Here is a 13,390-nt window from a genome sequence, read left to right as displayed (position 1 = left end):
AAAAAAAAATGTTACAGATGGTATGTTCTTCCTCCTCTATGAATCATGAGACCTTGCTGTTGGTGAGGGGGCTTGAGTGCTCAGTGATACAGAGTAGCTGGACCGAAAGTGCAACCACATCAGAGAGGTATCTGTTGAGAGTCAGACTAAGGAATGATTCCTGAAAGAGGGCAGCAGCTCTTTCAGTAGTTGTTAAGGGCGTAAGTCAGGACAACTTAAACGGCAATATCAACATCACTCAGTCCTCTGAGTACTGCACAGCTGAAAGCAATGGAAAACTACAGCTGCTTTTTTTCCAAGAAAATGTAGCTCTGCATTTTCATATAGCAATGATGAAGCCTTCCTTGGTAAAATATTCCAGAGGTAAACTAGTCCCCCGTTCGGATCTCCGGGTGGGGACTACTAGGGAAGAGGCTACCAGAAAATTAAAAAATAACATTCTACGAGTCGGAGCATGGAATATTAGAAGTTTGAAAATGGTTGGTAGGTAAGAGAATTTAAAAAGGGAAATGGATAGGATAAATGTGGATGTAGTGGGAATTAGTGAGGTTCGGTGGGAAGAGGAAGGCGACTTTTGGTCAGGTGATTTTAGAATAATTAACTCAGCTTCAGATAATGGGCAGGCAGGAGTGCGTTTCGTAATGAACAGGAAGATAGGGAAGAGAGTAGAGTATTTCAAAATGCATAGCGATATAATCATTGTAATAAGGATAAAATCAAAACCTAAACCATTATAGTCATGATACCAAAGAAGGCAGGGGCAGATAAATGTGAAGAATACAGAACAATTAGTTTAACTAGTCATGCATCAAAAATCTTAACTAGAATTCTATACAGAAGAATTGAGAGAGGAGTGGAAGAAGTGTTAGGAGAAGACCAATTTGGTTTCAGGAAATGTATAGGGACAAGGGAGGCAGTTTTAGGCCTCAGACTAATAGTAGAAGGAAGATTAAAGAAAAACAAACCAACATACTTGGCATTTATAGACCTAGAAAAGGCATTCGATAACGTAGACTGGAATAAAATGTTCAGCATTTTAAAAAAATTAGGGTTCAAATACAGAGATGGAAGAACAATTGCTAACACTTACAGGAACCAAACAGCAACAGTAATAATTGAAGAACATAAGAAAGAAGCCGTAATAAGAAAGGGAGTCCGACAAGGATGTTCTCTATCCCAGTTACTTTTTAATCTTTACATGGAACTAGCAGTTAATGATGTTAAAGAACAATTTAGATTCGGAGTAACAGTACAAGGTGAAAAGATAAAGATGCTACGATTTGCTGATGATATAGTAATTCTAGCTGAGAGTAAAAAGGATTTAGAAGAAACAATGAAAGGCATAGATGGAAGTCCTACGCAAGAACTACCGCATGAAAATAAACAAGAAAAAACAAAAGTAATGAAATGTAGTAGAAATAACAAAGATGGACCACTGAATGTGAAAATAGGAAGAGAAAAGATTACGGAGGTAGAAGAATTTTGTTATTTGGGAAGTAGAATTACTAAAGATGGACGAAGCAGGAGCGATATAAAATGCCGAATAGCACAAGCGAAACGAGCCTTCAGTCATTAATATAATTTGTTTACATCAAAAATTAATTTAAATGTCAGGAAAAGATTTTTGAAAGTATATGTTTGCAGTGTCGCTTTATATGGAAGTGAAACTTGGATGATCGGAGTATCTGAGAAGAAAAGATTAGAAGCTTTTGAAATATGGTGCTATAGGAGAATGTTAAAAATGAGACGGGTGGATAAAGTGACAAATGAAGAGGTGTTGCGGCAAATAGATGAAGAAAGAAGCATTTGGAAAAATATAGTTAAAAGAAGAGACAGACTTATACGCCACATACTAAGGCATCCTGGAATAGTCACTTTGATATTGGAATGACAGGTAGAAGGAAAAAATTGTGTAGGCAGGCTACGTGTGGAATATGTAAAACAAATTGTTAGGGATGTAGGATGTAGGGGGTATATCGAAATGAAATGACTAGCACTAGATAGGAAATCTTGGAGAGCTGCATCAAACCAGTCAAATGACTGAAGACAAAAAAAGGTATGTTCTTAACAAATCCACTGAAGATTTTTGAAAACCTGTACTCCTAAAAGTAGATTGAAAAAGTGATAGCTGGCAAAAAGTTTTACAAAATATATTACACACACTATTTCAAACAATTTTCATTAAATAAATAAATATTTATTATTACTTTAATTAATAAACATTTAACAAAAGAAAATTCAATGACTCTTAGAATATAAATTTTCAAATACAATTGAGAAAGAATTAAGTGTTCTCAACTTTAACATCACCAGATAGGGTAGTTTGTGAAATGCCAAATTTTTCAAAAATGCTCTCCATCTTCTCAATACTACATTTATCTATATAGATATTTTATCCATATTTATGTATGGTAACTTTATTCAATATTGATTGCAGAAAGGGCACCAGGAAACTTTTGCAATGTGACAGAAGAGATCATCACAGGTGGTTACAAGTTAGTATGTGTTTAGACAGGTTCCAAACCAACCTGCACTGTAGCCGCTCTAGTCACTATCTCAATGTCATTTGATTTTTAGCTATGTTAGTGAAAAGAGGAAGTGATATCATCATGGTCGAAAACTGAATACTGGGCAATTTTGCATCTCTGTTAAGAGAAAATGACTCCATGCTTGGAGAATGTTTTCCTCATTCTACAATATTTAGGTGGTACCAACAGTTTGAAATATATATATAAATATATATATTTATAAATATAAATATAAGTATATGTATAAATATAAACAAGTATATGTATAGTATGTAATATAAGTATATGTATAAATATTTTCTATAATTGTACTCTAGAAAAATAAAATCAAAAGAAAAGATGTGTACTACTTTCTCAAAAAGAAATAACATCAAAAAGTTACTGTAATAAACTACTCAGATGAATGTAAACATCAAAAACAGTAAACGACAATTGTGACTGAAAACATTATAAAGTGTATTTTAAAAAAACAAATCTATTTTATGTGGTTTTGTCATGCAGTTGGAATAATTACACAGGTCAACAATGGAAAAGTTGTTAGAAAACTAATAACTGATTTTTATAGATTTTTGAATGCTGATTTCAGGAAAAATAGTCAAAAAATTCAATCAGGTTCCATTTTTTCAGTAAATCGATTTATTAAAATAGTCTCAAAATTGATAATCAATATATTTTATTTATAAAACCTTCAATAAAAAATTAAACCTGAATTAATTTTTTTTACACTTTATTATTGGTTTGGTTACATGAAATGAATAAAAGTAGTGTTGATAGTTTTGGTTTGATAAAGTAAAATGAGAGACTAATAATAAGATGATGTAATATGATTAATTAGAGTGACTTCATGAGTCATTTTTGTCAAGCAATTAGCACTCACTCATTCCTACTCCCCTTTACTGAAATAAAAATAAATCAGTCACAATTAGAACATTGTGTTTAAAGGTTTTAGTAGTATTAAATTGTTTTCTAAACCTTCTATAGTGTTTAGTTTTCCTTCATTTTTTGAAGTTATTTTATTTTACTGTCCTTGTATTTTTATATTTCAAAATGGCTTCAAGGGTTGTATTAATTCACCTAATAACTTATGTTATATTTGCGGGGAGTTTGTGGTGAAGAAACATCAAACAAATATTACAAGCTTTGTTAAAAAAGGGTACTACACCTATTTTGAGGTAAAACTTGATGACCAAAATAAAACATGAACCCCTCAAACAGTTTGTTCTACTTATGGAAACAGCTATGCAAATGGACAAAAGGTAAGAAAACGTCTTTTCAGTTTGGAGTACCAATGATCTGGAGAGAACCACAAAATCACAGTGATGATTGCTACTTTTGTTCTTGTAATGTACAAGGGTTCAATTTAAAAAATAAAAAAGAAACTGTGTATCCAAATTGTTATTCAGCAATACACCCTGTACCTCACGGCCCTAGTGTTCCTGTACCTTCAGTTCCAGAAAAACTAGAAGAAACACTGAAAAACTCTGAAGCAGAGTTGCAGGATGATGACTATGATAATGATGATGTTGATTTTATTTCTGGTAGTTCCACAACATTTTTCACAGCATGAACTGAATGACTTGGTCGGAGATTTAAGTCTTCCTAAACATTCAGTAGAACTTTTAGGATCTAGATTAAAGGAATAAAATTACTGGCCCCTGGCACTTCTTTCTCATAGTACAGATACACAGAAAAGTCTTAACTCCGTACTTTTCTGAAGATGGAAGATTAATTTAACAATGTTCCTGGTGTAATAGGGCAGTTTAACACAAAGTATGATGTGAATAAATGGAGGCTGTATTGACTCGTCCAAAAGAAACCTCAAAACTGTTATTCTTCATAATGGGAACAAATACGCTTTAGTGCCGGTGGGACATTCTGTGTATCTGAAAGAATGCTACGAGAATCTAGAATTAGTTCTGTCTTAACTGAAATATTGCGATCATGAATGAATAATATGTAGTGACCTAAAGTAATTTCTATGCTTCTTGGGCAGCAGGGAGTATACACCAAATATCCCTGCTTCTTGTATGAATGGGACAGCCGATAAAAGAATGGCTACATAGGTATTACTAGAACCTGGGAGCAAAAATGTAATAAGAAAATTCTGGTTGATCCATAGATAGTCCTACCTCCACTTCACATAAAACTGGGATTGATGAAACAATATGTAAATCCTCTAACTAAAGAAGGAGAGTATTTTAAATATATATGCCATAAATTTCCACAACTGTCAGAACCCAAAGTGAAAGAAGGCATTTTCACTGATCCAGATATTCATAAACTTTTTAAAGATGAAGCCTTTCAAACCAAAATGGAGGACATTGAAAAAGAAGCGTGGAATGCTATTAAGAAGTCGTAAAGAAATTCCTAGGGAACAATAAGGACCCAAATTTTAAGAGTATCATGGAATACATGAAAATGAAATTCCAAGACTTGTTCGATGAGCTTGAAGGTACATTTTCTGCATTCTCATATTGATTACTTCCCCAAAAATCTTGGTGCTGTAAATGAAGAACAGAGTGAAAGATTTCACCAAGATATAAAGCAAATGGAACAGAGATGGGAAGGTGGAATGTGAACATGATTGCAGACTACTGTTGGTGCATCCATAGAGAAGATTCACAAGCTGACTACAATAAAAAATGTGAGAAGCATTGAAAGGAAAAGAAAAAGACAATACAAGTCTTCGTAGAAATAAGAAAATGTACAAAAATCCTTTCTTAAGGTCCTATTACTTTTTTATAAATAAAAGTTTTCCACAAGGAATACAAATACAATATCCCTTTTTTCCATTTTCTTTTTTTAGTATTGTGAAAAATTCTTGATAGAAAAAAACAGTGGCCATATTTGAAATCAGCGCACAATATAACATAAAAATCAGTTATCAAATTATAAACAACTTTCAAATCCCTTAATTTTAACCTGTGTTATTTATAAGACAAATCAAAAACTACCAGAACTTCAGCAGTCATTAAGAAAAAATAACAAACATGTTCAACATTTCCACATTTATTTCTTCATCACTATTGTGCTTTTATGGTGTCTAGATTATATAAATATGAATTTTTATTGATTTAGTGGATTGTATTAAAGATAAAATCAAATCAGTGTCAGGCGAATGTGACATCTTTCTCATGAGCAGTGTATTCTACATAAACCAGATGAATGTATGTATTTGTAACATGATATGATTTTGTGAGTTAGTTTACTGTATCAGTGGATATGCTCAAAAGATATATGTGGCAAAATTAAACAGTTCTCAAGTAGAAAATATATTCTCATCGGCTCTAAACTAACCTTTCATGCAATTATTTTATTTATTTACTGCTGGGCAAAGAAAATCTGTTAAATTTTTCATCGCAGAATTAAAAATAAATCACACCACAGAAACCTATCCAATTATGTCCAAAAAGTTTGTACCCACTAAATTTTAAACAAGTAGCTTTATTGGGGGGAACCTGTGAAAAAATTAAAATTTATGAAAATTGATTTTTCACTAAACATAATGTTAGCCAGGTCTTATCTCAGCATTGGGTATTCAGCAAGTACTGTAAATAAACAAAAGATATGTTCTAGTTCAGTAGGAAATAAAAGTGCGAAACATTGCTTCCTATTACAGATAGAATAACACCCAAAATGACCATTACTTCATATGAATAACACAATTCTAATGCTTTTCATTCATGCATGATATGAAATAACATCAAAAACTATGATACAAATAGACTGTTAGTCATCTACGGCATTATATAAATTCACTACAGCTTGACACACACATTCACTTGTGCACACTAATATCTAAATAGACAAATGAAAGTTAACAATGCAACACAATAAAGTTCTACTGAAACAAGTAGAGGACTGCTGGCATACATACTTAGTTTATATGGCAGCAACATAAATTTATTTCAACAAATCCTAGCAGACCTAACAAACAACTGGCTTCAAAATAAGGTTAAGTTATTTGTAACTGTATGCCGGAAGTATGAAGTACAATAAGTAGAAGGAAATTATAATTATAATTGTTTAAGTCTCTTCACACAAAACAGGTAAGATCCGAAAACTCTTAACTGCCCCATCCATAGCACTAAATTATTTACAGCAACTATGAGAAAAATAATTACATATTTGTATTCATAGTATAGTAGTCTTATTTCATAGATTCTCTGTGGGGAGATCATCCTTTCTCTTTGCATCTCCTCCAATCCCTTCCTCTCTTTCTGCAGGTTTTAATTGGACCCCACTACAACCAGTCTATGAATGAGTATTTGTGTTACTGCAGCCTTGATACATGAGGTTTAATACAATCAGTTCAACCCATTGGCTTGCTCAAGAACGATGTATTAATCGATTGTTCACAAAAAACCCAACTTGAGGCTGGCACTCATTCACTGGTCTAAAGCCTGGTATTTTTATCATATAATTTCATTCTAGATCATCCATAATCCATTGATTACATGAGCTCAACAGTAAAAAAACATATGAATTTATAGACAAATCAACATTTGAATACTTTCTACCAAAGCTCCTACTTTTAACTTAACACAATTTACATTTAATTATAAATGACTGTAACAAAGCAACAATAATAAATAATTAAAACCTGATACAAGCTAATATTTACTGATACAACCTAATGGATCCGCATGAAATGTGGTGGCATTTACAAATCCCAAGCCAACAAAAATCTACAATAAAATATCTGTAATAACATTTTTGCTATCAAAGTAATTACAAAAAATTCTAGACATGTATTAAATTTATATTTTAACAAGCTATATAGACTTATTTAAGCTATGGTAAACAATGAACAGCAGCCAAATACAACATTAAAAAAGCTTAATCTAAGTAAAAAATTAAAAGTTATGGTCTTATGCTACAGATTATCAGACTAGTATAATTATCAGATTAAAACTTATCAAATAAACTTAAAAGTTTATTTGCATTCATATAGCAAAATTGTATTCATAAATGGCATTATTTAACAATTTTATGTTACCAGTTTTTAAAAATAAATTCAATAAGATTTGATTTATGGATCAGTATTGTGTGACGAATTGGAATCTTTAAATTAATAATTCTTGGGTAAATAACATCTTAATGACGACTGTTTAACTGTATGCATTAAGCGATAACAACTATGAAAAAGCATTTATGTTAAATTAGAAACACAAAATTAACAAAAACCTTGATAAAAGTCAAATTAAACATAACAATCTTTCTTTTTTAACCAGTCAAAAAAAAAAACGTAAGTGGTAAACTTCCATCTAATTCTAGGTTAGGAGAATTCTTACGTTCAATCACCAGCAGCATAGAAATGTTAATAATTACAGTACCTCAAATTATACTCTAAAAACATAATTGTTAAATCAAAAATATATTTCTAGAAGACCAGATAAGAATAAATAATTCAACCCACCTAATACTTTTTTGTGACATCTTCCCTCTTAAATTACTCGACGATAAACTCCCGCGAAAAACTCACTACCGCTTGGTAATAAGATAACGCCTACACGAATAATTTTAATACCACTGCAACTTTTGAATGAAAATTAGCAATAGAAAGATAATTTTGGTTACATTTTTTCACAGTTTATTCTGCAATAAAAATTAAATGTAAATACATTAACAAATAATTTGTATCGTTAAATCATTGTATTCGTTTGCTGCATCAACAAAAGAGCGCGATTTTTGAAATTAGAATACAAATTTCAAAAGTAATCACATTCACAGAGATTTAACAACCATAGTTAATATTTGTATTAAAACTACAATTGAAAGTTTTTCAAAAATTATTTTTTGTCAAGTTTCATTTCCACAGTATGCATCTGATTTTATGCACATATACTATACATGTTTTTATTTTATTTTATATCATATCAATTTCAGAAAATATCCTAATTCATGTAATATAAAGTAAATTGTAAAATATGCAATGTTACATACATATCGTAACTAATTATATAACATAATCAGTGGCAAGTTTTGCAAAACCTCATACGTATCATCCTCATTCATCCTCTAAAGCAATTCCTGACGGTAATTCCTGGAGGCTAAACAGGAAAAAATCGTTTTGCAAAACAATAATTTCTTTTATCTTTCTAATTGAAATAACGTACAGATTAATCTGAACACAGATGTTATTTAATAAAAAGTAACTTTATGTAGAAAAAAGAAATCATATCTGTGCAATTTGTAAATATCTACACATTAATACGTCCTTTGTTTTTAATTTCGCATCGATTCAACAAATATACTGTCCATGTATAGTGTAGTTTATATATTTTTTTATTTTTTCATCATGAAACCATACCGATATTATTGCTTTAATGAGGTCAATTTTTGTGGTGAAATTCATTTTTGAGTAGTTTTTCTGACATTGCCTAAAGATTTTCAACTGGGTTTAAGTCTGGGGAGTTGCCTGGCCATGGAAGCACTTTAGTGTTTCGTTCTTTGAAGCATTTTTCCACTTTTTTGGCAGTATGTCATGGCACCATATCTTGTTGGAACACTACATTGCCTTGTGGGAATTTCTTTTGATGTTGGGTCACAACCCTTTCCTTCAGAATCTTGATATATCCATCACTTTTTAACATACCATCTACTGTAAGTAATGAACAAGGACCTTCAAATCTGAAATAACCCCAAATTTTTTTTTTTGGGGGTGTTGCTTAACAGATTGTTGGACATGAGCTGGTGATGTATTGTAATGCTTTTATAATGTATGGAACCCTTTGCCCTTGAACATAAAATGGTGACTCGCCAGAAAACATAACATTTTTCCGTCTTCTTTGATCCAGTTAGCACATGCTTTGGCCCATAAGCGCCTTCTTTTGCACATTGCTGGTGTTAAATTCTGCTTTCTGACAGTTGCAAGAAGTCAGCTTCTAACAGGTGTCATACATAAATCTGTTCCAGTGGCTACTAATTCTCAATTTAAGTCCATAGCAGACAATTTTGGATTAAGTTTGTTTTTCTCATTAATAACTAACTGATCCTGTGTTGGAGTAGTTTTTTTTCCACATCTGCCTTTCTTTTGAGGTGAAAAGGAAACAATTTTTTTAAATTGTTTAAAAATAACATTACTATATCTCTAATCCAACACCACATTCACAAGCTATTTGTCATTGTCACATACTGGTATGTTCAAGGAGAGAAACAATTTTTGAATGTTTTCTTGCAGTTTGTCTGTTAATAGTTATGTCCATATAAAAGACAGACAACAAAAAATACAAAAATACGATTGTGTAATAAAAAATTAAATCAACTTTCATAAAACACTATTTATAGCATGAAAATTGCTAAATAATCATAGAAAAACAACCTCACATTACACAGACAACTTAAAGAATGGGACTAGTCAAGCAGTATAGCAAACATAGAAATGAAGATAAACAAAAAATGTTCTGTGCTCGGATTAATTTGCATGCTAATGTAATATTGAATTTGCACCTCAGTAAAATTTTTTCAAATACCAGTTAATTTTTTCCAAAGTAACACCAGCTACATTATTTTTTTCAAAAATTAAAGTATAACATAAAAAAATTATTTTACTCAGATCAGTGGTTTCAATCTATAAGCAGACGAAAGAATAATACATGTAAAACAAAACACATTGAAGTGAAAAATTATATTATTCTAAAATTCATTAAAAGTATGATTTCATAAAAAAGAATTAAAAATTTATTGTTTTCCCTAATTAAATGTCTCATCTAAAATAGATTTTAAAAAATACCTTCAGCTTAAAAAGTACTTTTATTTCACAATTATTCCGAAGTTAACATTTTTTATTTATGACTATTTCTTCAGGGCTCAGAAGTATATTTCACATGAAACATAGTACAGTAAGGTATAAATGATATTTTCTTACTAAACAGTATCTAAATCTAAAATAGTAATTTTCTTATGTCATTACATTAAACTGATACTATTTTTACTCATCCTTGAAAATGCAGTAGAAAAATGATATATGGTTTCTTTCCTCTGTTTTCTTATTTTTTTATATAACATCCTACATATAGCTGTCAAATACATAGTGTATTGATTTTAAACCTACCATGGGATAATTACAACCTGACAAGTCGAACAAATATTAGTTTATTTCATTAATGATGAAAAACCTACTTTATAATCATTGATGTAAATGTTTAAATCTGCTTTTAGTAAATAAATAGCAGTTATAAAAATGAAATGTACACAAATCATTAGTAACAAGTAATAGAAAATTAATTATCTTTTTTTGCAATATTCATTGAGTAACAATGCTTTAAACAAATTACTTAAATTTTAATCATCAGAATAGTTGAACAAATATATTTTTGTCAAGCTTCAACTTTGCATATTTCTGTTTAATAAAACTGTAAAAATAACTTCAAAAAATATATTAAAAAAGCAATTGTTTTTCAATTATTCTTTAAATTTTTGAACAAAACATTAAATTACAATTGACAACTTCCTCATTTACAGATATCAAAATGTAATACTTTTTCAGAGTTTATTTCATTTTAAACATTTAGTGTTATTTAATATATGAATTTACTTACTATATAAACAGCACATTGAAAGAAATACAACTATTTTTTTATAAAAATAAGTAAAAAAATCACAAAGTAAGCATTGAGAATGAACCAAGGTTTCTATGAACTGTTTCAATATTTGTTTGCTTTAATAAAGACATATGTCTTTATCTAAGTTTTCTTGAATTTTCCAAGAAAATGATAATGGAAGCAGGTTATATATTACTAAAATCCAGTATTAAGTAATGATGATTATGACAAAGAAACAAAGATTAAATTAAATCATTTATGAAACACATTTAATTTTTTTTTTGAAAACGCTTCCAAATTATTCACAAGAAAGTTATTATTTTGAAACCACCAGAACCTCTTCTTTAAAATAAAAAAACAATTTTCACATTTGGTAAAGAGTAATGCTTGAAGACAAACTCAGATTAAGAACCTTCTTCTTTTTTCAAGTCACTTAAAAAAATATTTATTTTACATATTGATTTTTTAATGCTCTAATTATTTTAATATTAAAAACAGTATATAATTAATAATCTCTTTAGGAATATCTTTGATTAATCACCTCCATAAAAGGAACTGACAATTTATCAAATTATTAGCAGGCCCTACTATACCTAATGAGAATGATCAGTCTCTAGTATGACCTCTTCAATAACTCTCAGTCTTTGAACCAGTTCAGAGATATAATTATCTCCCCACCACTCATCAAGAAACAACAGTTACAGCCATTTCTCTAGTCCACATAGAGCCTATGCAGCAACTGATCAAACTTCCATATACATAACTATGGACGAAGGGATCAAGAGTATGCAATAGGGAAGAAGGCAATTGGTCCACAAAGGTGCTGTAAGCCTCTTGGGCAATTAGGGAAATGTAGAATACTAAGCAGTGTTTTTCACTTAAACCTCTTCAAATTGTATAAGCTTTGTATTTAATAAATTTATGAATTTAAACCTAATTATTAGATTGGCATTATTACTGACCAATGTTACAGATGATGAGATGACATGCTATAATCAGTTGTGTGATATGCAGACCTCAGTTCTAATCCAGTAAAATAAACAGTTACTTTAAGTGGTTTTAAACACTTACGATCCATACTTTGTTCATTGTTCTCACTTACATGCACTTTCTCTGCCCAGTACTGGCCAAATAGTTTACAAAACAATTTGCCATACTGTAATTGGGTAGTATGTAGCAAAACAATTAAATTTGAGATTAAAAATGTTCTTGCTTACATTTATGGTTATATAAACTGCTGTTTATATGCAAGTGAAAATGCGAGTGCAAATGAACTGGAAAGAAAGAGAAGGGAGAAAAGGCTAAGTGATTAAATGAGATGAGTGTAGTATACTAAACATTTTTTTTAATGAATGAGTGAATAAGATCATATTAAAAAATTAATTTTTGCACAAAGGTAATAGATAACACTGTTATTCTTTTTAATGTGCACAGTAAATCCTTCCAGTTAAAACATAACTGAAAGAGCCTAATCACACTAAATATAAAAATAATTAAAATGCACTAAATCCAGAGAAAATAAACAATTTTTATTTAATTTTAGAAGAAAGATTTTCTATTTCTAATTTGTATATTGCAATCAGTTAAACTTATGTACAATGAGCAAACCCACGGCCCAATGAGATGAGAATGATATATATGGCATTTAAATATGGTGTTATCTTGTACAAGCTCAGGACAACCATTCCTGAGATGTATGGTTAATTGAACCCCAACCACCAATGGGTTGACCTACTGGGTCGGTCTAGTGGTGAACTCGTCATCGCAAATCAGCTGATTTCGAAGTTGAGAGTTCTAAGGTTCAAATCCTAGTAAAGGCAGTTAAAAGTTACTTTATGAATTTGAATACTTGATCATGGATACTGGTGTTCTTTGGTGGCTGGGTTTCAATTAACCACACATCTCAGGAACGGTTGACCTGAGACTGTACAAGACTATACTTCATTTACATTCATACATATCATCCTCTGAAGTAATACCTTATAAGGTAGTTCTGGAGGCTAAACAAAAAATGAGTAAAAAGATTAAACCACCAAAGTATACTGATATCCACTGTCTATTACTCAAATCTGTGTAAAATTACACCTTACCTTTATACTAAGATTTGAAGCTCAGAACTTTCGACTTCAAATAATAAGCTGCTAAACAGCAGATTTGTATTAATGATTTTACTACGAGACCAACAAATAAATAAAATATTTTCATTATAAATAAAAATTTAACTTAATACTTTTATAGTACAAAAATTTTTTTAATAGATTTTTAAAGTTTATAATTTATATCTCTTATTTTATTTGTTTTCAAGCTTATATTTAA

At 30.4% G+C, this 13,390-nt stretch overlaps 1 protein-coding gene across 1 annotated transcript in view; it reads right to left on the bottom strand.

The window, feature by feature from the left end:
• The window catches only part of DNAlig1 (DNA ligase 1), a 117,332-nt gene extending 109,288 nt beyond the window's left edge, over nucleotides 1–8,044 (bottom strand). Inside the window, exon 1 of the mRNA XM_075364862.1 lies at nucleotides 7,948–8,044. Coding sequence (XP_075220977.1) covers nucleotides 7,948–7,967 — 20 coding nt within the window. The 5' untranslated portion in view covers nucleotides 7,968–8,044. The remainder of the gene's footprint in view (nucleotides 1–7,947) is intronic.
• Nucleotides 8,045–13,390: the final 5,346 nt, after the last annotated feature.

The sequence above is a fragment of the Lycorma delicatula genome, chromosome 4 (genome assembly GCF_047948215.1).
Source record: "Lycorma delicatula isolate Av1 chromosome 4, ASM4794821v1, whole genome shotgun sequence".
Taxonomy (NCBI): domain Eukaryota; kingdom Metazoa; phylum Arthropoda; class Insecta; order Hemiptera; family Fulgoridae; genus Lycorma; species Lycorma delicatula.
This window is presented reverse-complemented; position numbering and strand designations above follow the sequence as displayed.